This window comes from Alligator mississippiensis, chromosome 3, assembly GCF_030867095.1.
Source record: "Alligator mississippiensis isolate rAllMis1 chromosome 3, rAllMis1, whole genome shotgun sequence".
Classification (NCBI taxonomy): Eukaryota; Metazoa; Chordata; order Crocodylia; family Alligatoridae; genus Alligator; species Alligator mississippiensis.
The window spans coordinates 47,052,625-47,069,288 of record NC_081826.1 but is presented as its reverse complement, the minus strand read 5'-3'; the positions used below and the strand labels follow the sequence as shown (position 1 = coordinate 47,069,288).

The 16,664-nt window shown below is 45.3% G+C and overlaps 1 protein-coding gene across 6 annotated transcripts in view; it reads left to right on the top strand.

Annotated features, from left to right (window-relative positions):
* The window catches only part of LOC102573237 (Y+L amino acid transporter 2), a 56,251-nt gene that overhangs the window by 15,780 nt on the left and 23,807 nt on the right, over positions 1–16,664 (top strand). For all 6 annotated transcript variants that reach the window (XR_009460682.1, XR_009460680.1, XR_009460681.1 and 3 more), the window contains 5 exons: positions 3,971–4,115; positions 5,515–5,638; positions 6,224–6,327; positions 10,019–10,115; positions 13,147–13,296. Coding sequence is in view for 3 of the 6 variants with exons in the window: in XM_006266691.3 (XP_006266753.1) it covers positions 3,971–4,115; positions 5,515–5,638; positions 6,224–6,327; positions 10,019–10,115; positions 13,147–13,296 (620 nt within the window). In the remaining 3 variants the exon portion in view is untranslated. The remainder of the gene's footprint in view (positions 1–3,970; positions 4,116–5,514; positions 5,639–6,223; positions 6,328–10,018; positions 10,116–13,146; positions 13,297–16,664) is intronic.

Genomic DNA, 16,664 nt, shown 5'->3' with positions numbered 1-16,664 from the left:
ACACATGCTTTCCTGCAGAGTAGACTAATTAGCTACACAGTAAAGCATCACCATCTATACGTGTGCCGGTATTAGAGCGCAGTAAACTAATTCACTCTGCTATAAAATAGTACTGTTTGGGACAGTACTATCTTATGGCAGGGTAATTTACTGCACTGCAATGCATGTACAGAGACTGACCATGGGCATAAATGGCGCCCAGTCAGCCCAGCCAACCAGGGGCTTGCTCTGCCTCAGCTCAAATTGCTGGTGTCCTGGGTGCCTGTGTAAACACTGCACTTAAGAGGAGTTCACTCCAGCTCAAACTACTCTAGAGTTTATTGTTTCACTTTAATTGTACATGTAAATGCACCACCTGACTGCATCCAGAAGAGCACAGCCGCGTGATATATGGAGCAGCAGACACATTTGCAGTGCCACATACCACATGTTCAGTTGTTCACTGAGCTACAAAGGAGCAGCGTTGGAGGGGTTTTTTTGATCACTGGATATCCAGGGGTCAAAAAAACCTGCAGAGAAAAAAAGTGAAGCAGCATATGCAAGGGCAGCATGTACTGTTCAAAAGTGGGGCTGGGCAACCCAGAGCTGTGCTGCAGCTGCCAACCAGGCTCCAAGTGGCAGAATCACCACTGCTGAATCCTTGGGAGGCCTCCAAGACCCCAGGTAAGACTGTTGGGCCAGCCCAGTGCTGGCCTCAGCCTCCCCGATTGTCCCTAGGGTACCTTGCTGCATGCCAGAGCACGTGTGGCACACGTGTTCCCCAGGGACAGCTAGCGGCAGTGCACCTTGTGCTGCCACTAGTTGTCCCCAGGGAACCAAACATCCACACCATGTGTGGATGCAGCCCCTGTGTCTTTCAATATATACCCTTCTTTCCCTTAGCTACCACCATTCACAAAGAACAACAGGTCTCATTCTGGGAAGTAGGAGAGGAAAGATGGAGGAGATTTTTGCTCTGTTACTGAAGCACATGTAAAGGCCTTCTCTAAGTGCTTTTTTGTTGGCTGGAAGGATAAAGAGGGGCACCTCTCCCTAGGAAGGAGGGAGCAGAGAGTCTGCTCAGAGGATATACTGTGTTCTTTTGAATATTTGTAGGTAGTGCTTGCTTGAGGGATTACAGAGAAGATGGGCCAACAATAATCTGGGTCAAGTGGATACGTTACAGTGTCGGAGGCCAGATAGTTTATTCCAAAAACAAGTCCTATTCGGATTATTATTGCAAAATTACAGCAGTAGATTTTCTTTTATTAAAATTGACCTTTAGGATGTAAATAAGTTAGGCTTATTTACACCCCAAAGGCCTCTCTAACTTCTGTAATATAGTGTGCTAAAGTTTCTCTTTCACTACTCCTTCCCAGTTCAATACTATGTCCACTTCCTGTTTGACCTTTATGTGTCCATTGTACCTTCATTCTGATAAAATCAAGCCTAGTTTAGTATATATCTCTTCGGTCCCTTCACTTTGGCTTATACAACATGACATGTTACTACCTTTCCTTTACATATTTTCTTTTCTTGTACCTGATCTACACTCAGGATTTTTACCTTTATTATTATGCTGATTAGGTATGTGGGTTATTTTCTTTTTGATATGGTTGTACCAAAGGAACCCTGTAGCACAGCTGCAACTACGCTAGCATAAAAAGTGCATTATAACAGTGGTGCTCAACCTCCAGCTCATGGTCTAGATCCCTCCTACTAGGCCATATCATCTCTCGGGGCTTTCTATGGGTCTGGATATTTGGCAGTGGGGGAGCAGTGGCAGCATTAATTACCACTCCCCGATGTCAAATTTCTAGACATGTAGAGAGCTCCACAAGCCAGGTAATAAGGCCCTGCCTTGGCACATAGGATTGTTTCATGGATGGATCTGGGCATGCAGGTCAAGCCAATGTGCAGCCACATCCAGCCCACAACTGCATCTGGTATGAGGGTTCAGGCTGGTGCACAGCTGCATCCTGTGCTTGGGGTTGGGGTAGCTCACAGCAACATCAGGTCTGCAGTTGCATCCATGTGTGTCGGGTCGTTAGCCAGCATATGGGATCACACCCACAGACTGACCCTGCGCATAGACCCATGGACCAATCCCATGCCATTCATTCAGCTTGTAGGGCCAGAAGGTTGGGCACCACTATATTATAACATCATTCTCTTTCTCATGCCCTACACTTTTATACTAGAATAACTTTGCCCACAGTAGGGAGTTGCACTGCATTACTTATGCCAGGTGCAGTTGTGTATTTGTGTGAGTCTGTGTAGCTCAGTTATGTGGCCTGCCACTGACTTGCTCAAGTCTAGTCAGAAGCAAACTGCTGACTGCAGCCTCAAGGAATAGGAATGAGAGTGGGTAAGGAAAGCAGTTGTGTAAGGTCATTTTCTATGACCTTTTTAAAGTTGGCTGAGAAGACAAAGATGAATGAAAACTACTCCACCTGAGTAAAGCAATCTAATCCATGCTGACTTTAAGTAGATTTTGGTGCCCAGAATGAGGGATCACTGGGAAGATGGGAGAAGTGCTGAAGGAAACCCTGGGGGGGGGGAGGCACATGATTCAGCAGTTATTCAGCTGAGAAGAACACTTCTATTTTTTTCTTAGCTAACCTATTTATGATACAGTCACAAGTCACATGTTTATTTGCAGATTTTGTGGTTTCTTAATCCTTGCTGTTCCCAGAAAATAATTTGCTCAACCCTTTTTGACATTCCCAATGTCGGTAACAAGGGTTTGCCTTGTTTTGAAACCAGTAAAACTCATCTGTAAATCCTTTTCAGCCATATGTCCATTACAGATTGTTTAGTCTTATATATCCCAATTCTGTCAGTCTGTTGGTGTGAGTCTTTATTCTATATTAATCTGTTGATGTGAGTCTTTGCCACAAAGGTAAAGGGTAGTAGTTGGACACCTTATGTCTCTTGTTTTTATATTTTATTGCTTGTGTGAAATTCATGAATTCCTACATTCAGTTAGAAAGTGAACATGACTGACTTTATAAAGAAAGCTTTGCTTTACCCTTAACAGAGTGAGTTTATTGTTCTTTTCCCATAAAATACATAAAACATGGTCCTATTTCCATTCATGTTTGATCCTTTAATTATGTTTCTGGATACTTGATAATTCTAAGTTCCAATTTTTAAGAAACCTCCTGAAGCTTCACACGGTCTGATGAGAACTTTGTATGCTTTGGCAACATTTCAATAACATGTTATGCCAATACAGTTTTAATGAACTGAACTGAATTAAAAAGATGCAGTATTTTGAAAGCATGACTTTAAACAATTTCTGTAGCATTCTAATAAGAACTGATTACCACAAGAATTTTTTCTTGTGATAGTTGCTCACATATATTTATAGATAATTCTAATTACATTAACATACATTTAAAATTAACAAAGAAGTAACTAGGTCCAAAAACAATATTTTGCTATCATATAGGACTGTTGAATTCTGTGGATGAGTGACTTTAAAAAAAAAGGTAACAATCCTAGAATGGCTCCTGGATGCCATGCTAACGCCAACAAATCTGAGGTGCACATGTGAGAAATGTTGCAGAGGAAGTCAGAGGAAAAGCTAGGAATGCTAGGAAAAGCTCTGGTGTCCAGATTCTTTCCTTCTATCTATAGGGCCCACTCTAATTACCCATGGCACTCTCCTCTTAGTACACAGTAGGCGTGGATGTCCTTTCACAGAAGTTGATGGGAAGCAACCAAATGTAAAAATATGTTGTTTCTTTTGTGAATCTCTAGGCTTAGACTCACTAAGCTTTTAGCTAATCAGGGCTATATTTTACTGTATCCAGTTCTGTGCAAATATCATCTATACATTTTTACAGAGCTTTTATTTCAATCTAGGAGCAGTAGCTTTTATCTTGTCTTATTTAGCTGAGAGTCTCAGCTTGCAGTATGATACTTGATATTTCTCTAGAAAATGTACTTCACCATAGCTGATAACTGGTTACCAAATTTTATACAGGGGAAACGGAAAACCTGAAAACTCCATTTGAAGGTTCGACAACGGATGCAGGGTTTATAGCACTTGGTCTATATTCAGCCCTCTTTTCCTACTCTGGATGGGATACTCTGAATTATGTCACTGAGGAAATGAAGAATCCTGAAAGGTACATACATATTCTCAGATCCCCCAGGGGTGTTATACAAATTATAAAAGGATAAACTCATAGCAAGATAAATGGATTGTTCAGTATTTTTTTCTGTTTTCAAATTAAACAAACTGCTATAGTTTAAACATTTCCACAGTTTTCATATTTTAGGGAGGAAACTTTCAAGGATTTGGGTGCCTAATTTCTATAGGCCTCTCTAAAATTCCAGGGGTATAGGTTGTAGCCATGTTGGTCTAAGGTCATAGGCAGACAAGGATCTGATATCTTTTATGAGATCTAATATATTTAATAAATTATAGATCTCATAAAAGATATCAGGTTCACCCAAAGAACCTTGTCTGCCTCTAAAATTCCTGCATTCCTTGGGCCAGCCAGGGTTATATTTTACTTTCAGAAAAGAACCAAGACCAAAAGCAGAAATGAGTCAGGACAAAAAGGATTAGGCTTGTCCTAATGCCTTGGTAGTGAGAATTGAGAGAAGAGAACAATCCAGAATAACAGGCAGTAGAAACATTCTCTATTCTCTGTCAGGGCAAATGCCCTTGGGAGAACAGTATGCCTCATAAGGTTAGGGAGATATAATTTATAACACTTATGACAACAGTAGGATCTGTGTCAGGACAGTATCCCTATTGAAGACATCACTTTTTTAAAATGTACATAAATCCTGTTGAATTTAATGGAACTTAGCACACATTTTAGGTGCAGGCAGAAGTGACAGTCTTCACCCAGTATGACCCCTGAATGCACTCTACAGCCATAACCAAACAGAAGTGCATAGCTGCAGAGCCTGATCCCAGAAAAATCTGAACCCTCATTGCATGAGAGTTTAGATGGAGATGCTCCAAAATGGAGCAGCTTCAGTAACTTTTGTCTGCATTGCCTCTCAGCCCCAGTACTGTTTTCAGAATGGGAAGGGGGAAAGAGAGTGAACGGAGTTTGGTTTGCGGTTTTTTCAGCTGGCACTGGAGGGTGGGGTGGGTGGATTGGAGCCCCCTCCTCCCCCCCCCTCGGGGGGGAGGGGGGGGGCTGTGAAGCGCCATGAGTTACGATGGGGAGCTTCACTTCTGTCTGTGCCTTTTGTTGCTCTCCTAAACTTGGTCATTAGTGAGATTAGTTCATACGCAGACATTGCGTGGAGATGGAATTGTGTAAGCTTTTACAGGAACTCTCTATGTGTGAATACTTCAGCATGATTGTCTTTACAGAATGAGGCCATAAGTGTATCCAAGCAGTCAACTAAATTACTCATAGACATATTCAGAATATCTTATAAAGTTTGTTTTCTGTAGTCTTTAGAATGACATGATGCAGACATGCATTTCTGAATTTTTGTATCTGGGAGGAAAATTTCCTGTTTTAATAACATGCAATGCCCTTATCTTCCTATATGCAGGAACCTACCAATTTCAATTGCAATTTCAATGCCTATTGTGGCTATTATTTACTTGCTGACTAACATAGCATACTATGTAGTACTGGACATGGGCACTCTCCTAGCCAGTGATGCAGTGGCAGTGGTAAGTTGTATGCAGTTATTAATCAAATGGTACAATATGGATAATGTTTTAGAAGAATTTAATACAATCCCCTATATAGCATATTTTAACAAGTTAATTAAGATATGTCCAGTGTGTGTGTGTATTAAATCTTGTGCATCATAGTTCTGTGAAATAAAATCAAAATATATGATGGCTCCCATATAAGGCATATATGCTATGAACTAACATTCATTTATCCTTCTATATTCCTTTGTAAAAACCTTATTTTGTTAAAAGATTTATCAGAAGTTCATATGAAATACAAACATATGCATATGGTTTGGCATTTTTTACACACATACCCTAATCTGAATCCTTGCCATTTCAATCACAAACTACAGAAATTTGAAAAGTCCCATTGAAAAAATGCTGGTTTTGCCTTTACCTGTTTCATTCTTTCAAAATTTCCTTCATCCATTCACTGATTGCCATGTTCATTATCATCATTCTCATAAAATGTAGGCTAGGGAATGGTGTACTTAGGCTGATAAATTTACATAGCATTTTTAAGGCTGTGGTATATTTAACATGGGAAGTCTCAAGCTCTTTCTTTTTCTATTGCAGACATTTGGTAATGAAAGCCTTAGTTATGCTAAGTGGATAATTCCTATTGCAGTGGCCATGTCATGTTATAGTGGATTGAACTCATCAGCTATTGCAGCTTCCAGGTATGAAGCATGAAACGTGTAAAAACAAAAAAACAAAAAAACCATCATTCAGCATCAAATGAAATCATTAAAAAATTCATTATAATGGTGCTTGCTGAAATTAAGGATCTGTCACTATCTTCCCTTTAGACTTTATTTTCAGAGATTTAATATTCTAGGGTAAGAGTAATAGGTGTTCATTCGGGCTTTGTAGACTATTGTTAACAGAAGTTAAACAAGAGAGACTGAGTTTATTCTGTCACTTTGGTCTTATTTGCCTGCTAGATTTGCTACAAGACATCTAGGGGCTCTGGCAGATGTGCAGTTCAAGGCACAATGGGATCTGATGCACAGTCCCAACAATTGTGCTTCCTGCCATGACACGTACATGGCAGGAAGTGTAACTGTGGGATCACACATCCGATCCCAACACACCATATTGCTGCAGGGGGAGCCCGGAATCCTGATCCCCAACAGTTGATGGGACTACCAGACATGGGGGTACACCATGCAGTCACAGTTGAGAGCCCCATCAGCTGACAGGGCTCCCAGCCACAGGAGGCTTGGCACACCCCCAAAGCTGGGAGCCTGGGTCAGCTGATGGCTCCCAGACATGGGGTGGGAGGGAGGGTTACAACAAAGTCCTTGACTCCAGCTGCACCACAGGGCTGGGAGCCCTGATCTGCCACTGCTCCCAGCCGAGAGAGCATACTGGAGTCAAGGGCTTCAATGCATCCATGCAGCTGGGAGCAACAGCTGACTAGTTTCCAGCCTCAGTAGCACATAGGAGCCCTTGACTCCAGTGGGTCCCCTGTGGCTGGGAGCCTCAATCAACCTCACCACAAGTTCAACTAATGGCATGAAAGGAACCAGACATAAAGGTATTACATATGTTTTGTGTAATAACTTTGTAGCTTATGCCTTGTGTTATCAAGCCATTCATTGCATTAACATGTGGCTGGGTAACCACTTAAGACAGGATTAACTAGTTAATCACAAATTTAAGTGTAATATTATGCCAGGGGCCTCAGGCCAGTGCTATGAGTTAGGCACAGCAACATGTAACATTAGGCATCTGCCTCCTATTACACCCAAGTGGAATCCAGAAGCCAGAGTTAAGTGCCTAGGATCCTTGTACAGCACATAAAGAGAGTTACAATCAAAAGGGGGATCAAAAAACCCATGTACTAAGCAGGAAGCTACCTAGAGCTAGCCAATAGGAAACACTAAGCACAGGGATCTGTATGAAATACTGTCCTTCTCCATGATTTAGGCATCTTGAGTCAGGGCTGCAGGCAGATGCTTCCATCCAGTTGGGGTTCAGATCTCTGAATGTGCTTATGAGCACATACAAACATTCTCTGAATGGACTGAGTGACTCTCACTTTTCTTTTAGAATTCAGGAGTGGGAGGTGATGCTGGTGATGCTTCACCATTTTATGATAGACTAGTGGCTGAAACAGTTGCATAGGGAGTGAAGAGAGAGGTTCTAGGCCTGACTTAGTCTGACAAGAGTCAAACCCACATTTCCTTATGCATCCCAGAAGAGTGACATAACACCAGGTTATAGGTTAGCTCAGTGGGGTTGACAGAGGCAGGAGGACATGCTCTCTGCCACCCCTATTGAAGCTGTGCCACTAGTTAGAAAGGAATACAAGAATCATGGAGCAAGGATGAGTGAGCACAAGAATGGGCCTGACTCTGTAACTAGCTGCACCACCATACCTAGACTGCTGGTGGCCCAGGGCAAACTTTTAGTATCAGGCCCTCCTTCACCAGAGATAATGATAATAATAATTAAAAAATTATCATTTTCAGGCCCCCTTTCTATCCGGGCCCTAGGCAGCCATCCAGTTCAGCTGTGCCTGTGTCTGGCCCTGACTAGTTGGTTAGACAGAAATCCTGGGTTCTGGTCTTTGCTCCTAGGGCTGTCTGTACATTTGATATTAAAAAGTCAGTGAATGAAAATCAGATGTAATCCCAGGAGTTGTGAAAGAACTCTGTCTAGGAGAAGAGCCCAGCACATAGCAATGCTGCCTGAATACTGCATTCTTATCTTCCTCCACCCCTCCCAATGCTAATCTCAGTTTGGGAGGTTACATTGATAACAGTATTTATGATGAAAATGATAATTGTAACAACACCATGGGAACACTTGAGCTAGGTACAGACATTCAAAAAGCATGAAGCGGAATCAATCTAAATTGCATGGTTTTCTGTAAGCGACATAGCATGAACAGAACATACATCAGGACCTGGGAGAACAGCTGTTCAACACAGCTCCCCAAGGGATAACGAGGTCTAACAGCCATAAACTCCAGGAAGGCCAATTTAGACTAGACATAAAAAATGAGTTCTTTATGATGCGAGTGTCCAGGTTCTGGAACAAACTGCCTACAGAGGTGGTGCAAGCACCTACTCTGGACTCTTTCAAAAAACAGGTAGATATATTTCTTGCTGGGGTCAGTTGATCCCAACTGACTTCCCGCCTATGGCAGGGGGACTGGACCTGATGATCTCATGAGGTTCCTAATGTCTATGAAATCTATTAAATTTGCCATTGTGGGGGAGGGCAAATCCTTGACTGTGTCCCACCATTTTTAAACCAGTCTGTGTGTGCGGAACTTCTGTTCTGTTCTAGATATAAACCGGCCGTTGTGGCCAACCAGGTCAAAGTCTCATTTTCCAATTTACAGAATAAGCATATAATAAATGCTAATCACTGACCCAAAGAGCTTACAGTCTAAGAGACTGTATAGAGCTTTTCTGCAAGAGCTGTGGCATGCCATAAAGACAGCACAGAGGATTTGTCTGAGGTGTCTCCTTTTTAAGTAGTGCCCATCTCCAAATATTCTGGGTGGTGATTGATAATCCCAGTAGGACCTATTACTATAGTAGGAGCAATAGCTTTCATTTTATTTTAAGGTGCAGGCATGTTGGGTTTTTTTCAGAAGGGTAATGAACACACAATGCTTGCACTGAAGTAGCATTGTAGGTATCAGTGGCAAAGTATCACTCAGATAAGGATTCTACAATGTAGTGTGATCTGATTATTTACCAGCATGGTCAATACTTGTCACAATAAGTCCTTTCTTAATGATGAAGAATTTTCATACTATGGTACATTTCCTAGGGCTACATTCAGTGAAGGTATGGGTACACAAAAAGATTATAACAACAATGCATTTAGAGGCAGTCATAGGCACCGACTCCAGGGGTGCTCCAGGGCTCAAGCAGCCACCAAAAAAAATAGTGGGTGCTCAGCACCCAGAAGCCATGTCTGCAGGCTGCTTGCAGATGTTAAAAAAAAACCCCAAAAATATGCTTTACCAGAAGCAGCAGCACATTACTTCAACCCAACTCTAAAGCATCTGTAAAGATTGGGTACTTCAGCTGATTCAATCAGCGATTAGTTAAAAGCACCAAAAGAGCCCCACTAAAGTACCTGATCCTTACAGATGCTGGTACCAGAGCTGGATTGAAATAACACACTGACTCTTTTGGGCATGCGAAGGGCTCGGTGCAGGAGCACTCCAAGTTTAAATGAAGGCCCATTTTGTTCTGTTTTTTTTTATGTCTGCAAGCACCAAGTCGGAATCTATGGGAACAGTAAAAGTTTATAGCACAGAAATAAGACAGTTGGTGTTGATTTGTGTAAAAACAGCAGGATTCTGTTTGACTAATTAGGCTTTTTTCTTTTCCCTTGTATTAGGCTTTTTTATGTTGGGGCTCGAGAAGGACACCTTCCTGACAGTTTGAGTTTGATTCATGTGAAGTGTTTCACCCCAGTCCCTGCTCTTCTCTTCAATGTAAGTAACAGTTCTTTCTCACAGTTTTAGGATTCAATAGAAAAATGAAATGTTGAGAATCTCTTTTGCCCCTGACTTTTCTAAGCCTGACTGCATTAGTCAAACTTCTCCAAAATGATTGCAGGTTTTAAAACCAGTGTGACCATACCACAAGTGAACATTAACCCAGTGTAAGACCAGCCTAACCAGTTACATCAGGGAGGGCAAAATACAGCCCATGGGTTGAATCCGGCCTGCCAGGCGATTCTATCCAGCCCGCAGGGCCCCTAAAAATTTAGGAAATGTTTATTTATCTGCTCCTGGCTGCCTGTCAAAGATCATAGGAGCCTGGGGCAGTAGGACCCAGGGGAAGCCTGGGGGACTTACTAACAAGGCCAGCCCATCACTACCCTGCCCCGCCCCAGTCCCCTCCCCCCCATTCCCCAACTGGAAGCCTCTGCCTGCCACAGCTTTCACTGCTTCCCTACCTGCCTGCCAGCTGCTACAGCATTACGTGGCCCCCGGCTGCATCACTGGACTGAGAGAGCACGGGGCCCTCATAAATCAGGACAAAAGTATTTTTTAAATCAAATTAATAAATGTTGTAGATCAGGGGTTGTCAACTGGGGGTATGCATACCCCTTGGGATACTTGGAAAGGTCATAGGGGGTATGCAGGTGGGTGGGGATGAAGCAAACCCTGGGGTGCAGCAGCAGCATCTCCCCTGGTATGTTCCCACATGTTGCCTCTTACCTGGGGGGGGTGGGGATGGGCACACACAGTGCACCACAGTGCCTCACCCCCCACCCCAGATCACTCTTCTGATTGGCTGCCGAGCCGCTGCCCTCAGCCAATAGCCCATGGCAAGGAGGCACCCCTCTGTGGACAGATGTGGGGCAGGGGGCGGGTTCGCAGGCATTGGCCACTGCTGCCACCAACCACTCCACGCTGTCCCCTCCCGGGAGCAGGGCCAGGGGGGAGGGGGCAAAGGCAGAGGCCCCTCTCTGTGGGCTGCACAGGTGCCAGCCAGTCAGCCAGCTGGATGTGTGTGTGGGGGGGGGCTCGGTCACAGTGACTGCCACTGCCACCTATCAACCTGCACTACTGCCCACCACCCTGTGCTGCCACCGTGCATCACTTTCCCATGGCCGGTCACACCTGTGGCTCTGCAGGCTGCTGACAGGCTGTGTGCAATTGGCCAGATGCAAGGCCCATCAGCAGCCCATGGAGCCTCAGGTATGACTGGTCATGGAAAAATGGGGTGCAGAGGTGGCGACACAGGACAGTGGGTGGTGGGATGGCAGCAGTGCCCATCACGTGCAAGCACCACCCTGCCCCGGCTGACTGACTGCTGCCACCAGACAGGGTACGTTTGTTTAAAAAGGTTGAAAATTCCTGTTGTAGATATTCAATTTTTAAAATATAATTTGGTATTTTTCTGGTTCTGAGATGGCAAAAGCCCTTGCTGAAAGGAGTATTTCTGGGGACAAGGGGAGGGCTTTCTGGTGGCAAAGATCAAGGGTTAGGGGGTAGGGCTTCTGATCACAAGATGGCGACCAGGGGGTAGGGCACCTGTCAAGGGGTGGAACTACCCATGTGGCCCTCGACAGCTTGCCTAACCTCAGTAAGCAGCCCTCCACCAGAAATAATTGTCTGCCCCTGAGTTACATTGTCATTTTGAACAGGCAACCTCTGAAATGAAAGTGACGCTGTCTAACTTTTTTGAATCAGTTTTTAAACTAGTTACTTTTCAGAGGAATGTCCCCACTTTGTGAGACTTACTGTATTTACCTGAATCCAAGGCAAGGTTTTTTCCCTACTCACTATGGGGGGAAATAAAACCTCATCTTAGATTCAAGTACTGGTCCAGGGCAAGCAGCAGCAAAGCTCTGGTTTCAGCTTGGGGCTAAAGCCAGAACTAAGCCTCCACCTGCCCCCGGCCAGGGTGGCTTGTGTGGCTGGGAAGGTGGTGTGTAGTGGAGGGAGACTGGGTGGTGGGCATGCGGGGGGCGTGTTGGGGAGACCCCCAGTGTGTGGCTTGAGGGGGAAGCATGGCAGAGACAATGTAGTTTTCCTGCCATTTCCCCTTGCTGCCTACCTTCAGCTCCAGCTCCGGTCCAGCCCCAACCTGGTCAGGCCCAGATCTGCTGCCACTGCTTCTGCCTGTCTGGGGTGGGCCAGAGCTGGGGCCAGGGTGGCCACTGCTGCTGACTGCCTTGGAGATAGAGCCAGAGCTGCCCAATAGGTAAAAGAAGGGGGGAGGGCAGACATCGGGCGGGGGGGGTACCGGAGGGAAGGCACAGGAACAGCGGAACAAGAGACATGGGGGCAGACAGGGGAGGCAAGGGTTAGGAGTCTAGCCCTTTGCCTGCATCACTGTTTTAGGAGGATGAATTTAAGATGATCCTCCAACAATTAGATTCTAGTCATGGAAAAATATAACACACTTATAATTGTCCATGTCTAGCATCTAATTATTGGGAGGGTCATCTTAAATTTGAGGTTTTCTTGGATTTGGGCAAATATGGCAATGTTAATTAGTCTAGTATTAAGAAATCTGGGTTAGGAAAGAAAAGGTTTTAAAGGCATGAAAGTATGAAGAGCAGTTTTTCCAAGTCTTTATATGGGTTTATGTAATCCAGCCAAATACTACTGAAAATTAGGCCCTTAGTACAGGGTGGGTGACAAATGGGGCGTGAGCCCCAGAATCCTGGCTGAGGTGGGGAAGAGCACCAGAATAGGGTGGGGGCACTTCATCCTCTCATGCCCACCTCCCCCTCCCAACCCCTGCTCTCCCTTCACTTACCAGCCACATAAGAACATGTCAGGAGTGAACAGTGTTGTAAGGAATATTGTTTTGCTGGGCAGCATTAGAGTTTGCTGCTGCTCCAGTGTTGCAGTGGGAGTGGGGGGAGATGACACCTCATTCTTTACTGCTAAAAACTGGAGTTTTTTGCCTGTACAACATGGAAACAAGTTGAGGTGATATGTCCTCTCAAGAGCAATGAACTTTGTGCTTACATAAAAAGGCCTTTGTTTTCTTTGTCCCTAGGGCTTAATGACTCTGCTTTACCTTCTTGTGGAGGATGTCTTTCTCCTTATTAATTACTACTGCTTCAACTATTGGCTATTTGTTGGGCTGTCTATTGCAGGATTAATATACCTGAGATACACTCAGCCTGATAGGCCTCGGCCTATTAAAGTAAGTACAAATAGAAAATCACATTTTCCAGTTAATGTATATGGTTATATGTGTATAAATTATAGTGTTGCTACTATGGATGTGTCAAGAAGTTCCTTTATAAGTTCATTTTTCATCCATAAAAAAATCTTTTTCATGTACACAGTCACATATTTGCATAGGACTGCAGGAATATTCTGACTTTTTGCTAAGAGCTCATAGAGTTTATGAAATTCAGAGCCCCCAGCAACATGAACATCACATGCCCCTGGAGGCTGGGGTTGGCACAGCAACTGCCCACAGGCAGCGGCACCAGTGTCAGTGGTGGGCATGGTAACGGGGTGCGGGGAGTTACCACAGGCAGCCATGGCGGCGTCAGCAGCGGGGTGGGGAGTGGCGAGCAGCCAGTGGGGATCAGGAACTGCCCACAGATGCCACCAGTGGTGTCGGCGGTGAGGGAGGCAGTGGCAAACAGCAACTGCCCACAGGCACCGCCAGCAGCATCAGTGGTGCTTTTCACAGGGGGTGCACCACCAATCTTAGGGGAAGCACAGTCACCAGCATGCACCCCCTACACATCACCAATGCCCAGCAATCATGCCTCAGACACATTCTGGCTCTCCTTTTGCAGTTTACTTCTCTTCATCCAAATGCAATCTTCCATTCAAGGGGAGGTGCCTAACAGGTATATTAATACTGTGTGCACCATCTAAAAAGTAATGACATACATTTTCTGTAGATCCTGAGGAGTGCTTCACATAAAAAGTAGGGCTGTGTGAAATGCCTGTGTTTCGTTTCGGTTTTGGATTCAGCATTTTGATGGGACAGCAATTCATTTTGGTGTTTTGAATCACTGTTTCGTTTTGTTTCGGCCAAAACTGTTTCAAGTTTCGATGCTGTTTCAGTGTTCCAGTCATAGGCTATAATAGGGAGTTACTAAAATGCCTATAACTTTGTCATTTCTTGCCTGATTCTGATGAACATCACAGGAATGGTAGCCCCTTCTGAGGGCATGAAGCCTGCCAAGTTTCAAGGAGATAGATGCAGGGGTTTCTGGGAAACTGCACCTCAAGGTGCTAACAAGCAAAACTTGTGACGTGTGACTTTGTGTATGTGTTAAGGCGGAGTGGGAGCCATGAAACCCCTAGGTCCCTGTGACAGTGCCAGCTCCACCCTGCGGGTGCCTTCTCTTCTCACCTGCCACCATGTCTTGTTGAAAAAGATAATATATAGGGAGGATGCCCTTCAGCTTCAGATCAGTCATGGTCCTAATGGACCCCACTAAAACCTGTAGGTTCTTGGGCCCCTTGCTGGGACCCACTATATGTAGGTGCCTCAAGGGGACACCCTAAGCCTTATGGGCTAGATGTGTGGCTCCAACCATCCCTTACCATGCCCCATGCCTCATAGATAGTATATTGATATTGTCCCTGTAATAAGGTCTGACTCAGTCTACCTTCTATTGTCCCTGGGCTCTCGATGCCCCTGTCGCTGCACCCTCACTGGTGCTGGGGCCTCTACATAACATGGTAGTGTGCCCCAATGAGGTCTCCTCCTCCCTACAGCCTCAGTCTGGTTCACCACTTTAAATAACAACAAGTAAGCAGCACAGTAACACTAGCATCTCAGGCAGCCAAACTATCACAGAGCCTCTCTTCCCATTTCTGCAGTAGCTTGTTCTCCAGCAACTGCCAGAAAACTCCTCCTGCCAGCCACAGACCTGGGGCTTAGATGTTCCCAGGGCCCTGCCTCCTTCTGGTCAGCTGACCAGAGACAGGTGCTAGGGGTGTAGGTAGCAGCCGTGTCGGTCTAAGGACATGGCAGACAAGGTTCTTTGGATCAATCTGATATCTTTTATTAGATCAACTGAACAGTTGGAGAAATATATCTTAGCAAGCGTTCAGGTTGAAAACCCTTCATCAGGCTGAGGAAGCACCTGCAGTTGGTGTGTGTGCTCTTCCTGGATGGAAGGAATAGTAAAGAAGCCAGAGGCTGGCATGCAATGCAGGCAAGAAAGCCAGTCAGTGACAATGGAAATGGAGGCATCAGGGGGTGAGAGACAGGCTGGGGCAGGGGGGAAGGGGGATGTAGCAGGTAAAAGTGGAGAGCTACCTGAGGATTCAGATGTCCAGCAGGTTGTATTGTGTCATAGTTCCAATGTCTGCCTGGTGTATGATTCCACAGCTCCATACCTTCCCTACACTGTGGCCCATGCCTCACAGATGGCATCTGAGGCACCTAAGCTAAGCCCACCTGGAGCCTCACAACTCCACTGCAACCAGCAAGCCTCAGGCCTCTCAAAGAGCTTAGGGGTCTGGGCTTTCCCCAGCCAGGACTGTATGAGCGTGCAGTGGCTGGAGGTTATAGGCACCTCCTAACCACCTTTCACCAGGAAAGTTCTAAGTTCTGGCATTTCCTGAGGGCTGCCACACCACTGTCAGTCCTACCAGGTCTCCCTACCCTGGCAAGGTGCAGTTTTAGGTCATGCCCAGGACCTGGGGCCTCCTCCTTCCCCATAGCCCCAGTCTGTACCTCCAAGTTTGTCCTGACATGGGAACTCAGCAGGGACATGTTCTTCTCCTGCTGGTTGGTGATGCAGTGAGTGCTACCTCCAGCTCTGAGAATGGGGCATTAAATGGTTTGGGAACCAGGAACCAAAAGGAAATAGGTATGGATGGAGTGAGGAGGGTGTCACTCACTCTGTCTGCACCTGGAGCTTGGGGAACCCCAGCAGTGGAAGGTTCGCCTTGAGGAACACCAGCTGCTCCACCAAACCAGGATCCAAAGAGGTGCAGTGGGGTGTCACAACTAATATCCAACTGAATCCTAATAATAGAATTCAACATAAGACGTCGAGTGGGTAAGGTAACTAGTAGGGTGAAAGTGCTAGACTTTAGGAAAGCTGATCTCAATGAACTCAGGCGATTAGTCAAGGACGCACTGCAGAGTAGGAGTTTTGAAGGGATGGGAGCCCAAGAAGGGTGCCTGTGCCTTAAGGAAACGATCCTTTGGGCACAAAGCAAGACAATCCCCGAGCGAGGCAAAAGAGGGAAAGGAGCCAGGAGGCTTCCATGGCTGACCAGAGAAATCCAGGGCAGCCTAAGGGCCAAAAGGGGAGCACATAAAAAGTGGAAACAAGGTGAGATCACTAAAGATGAATATACCTCCTCTGCTCATGCTTGTAGGGAGGCAGTTAGACGGCCCAAAGCTACCATGGAGCTGAGGATGGCAACCCAAGTAAAAGACAACAAGAAATTGTTTTTTAGATATATTGGGAGTAAAAGGAAGGCCCAGGGAGGAATAGGACCCCTGCTAAATGGGCAGAAACAATTGGTGACAGACAGGGGGGACAAGGCTGAACTCCTCAACAAGTTCTTTGCCTCAGTGTT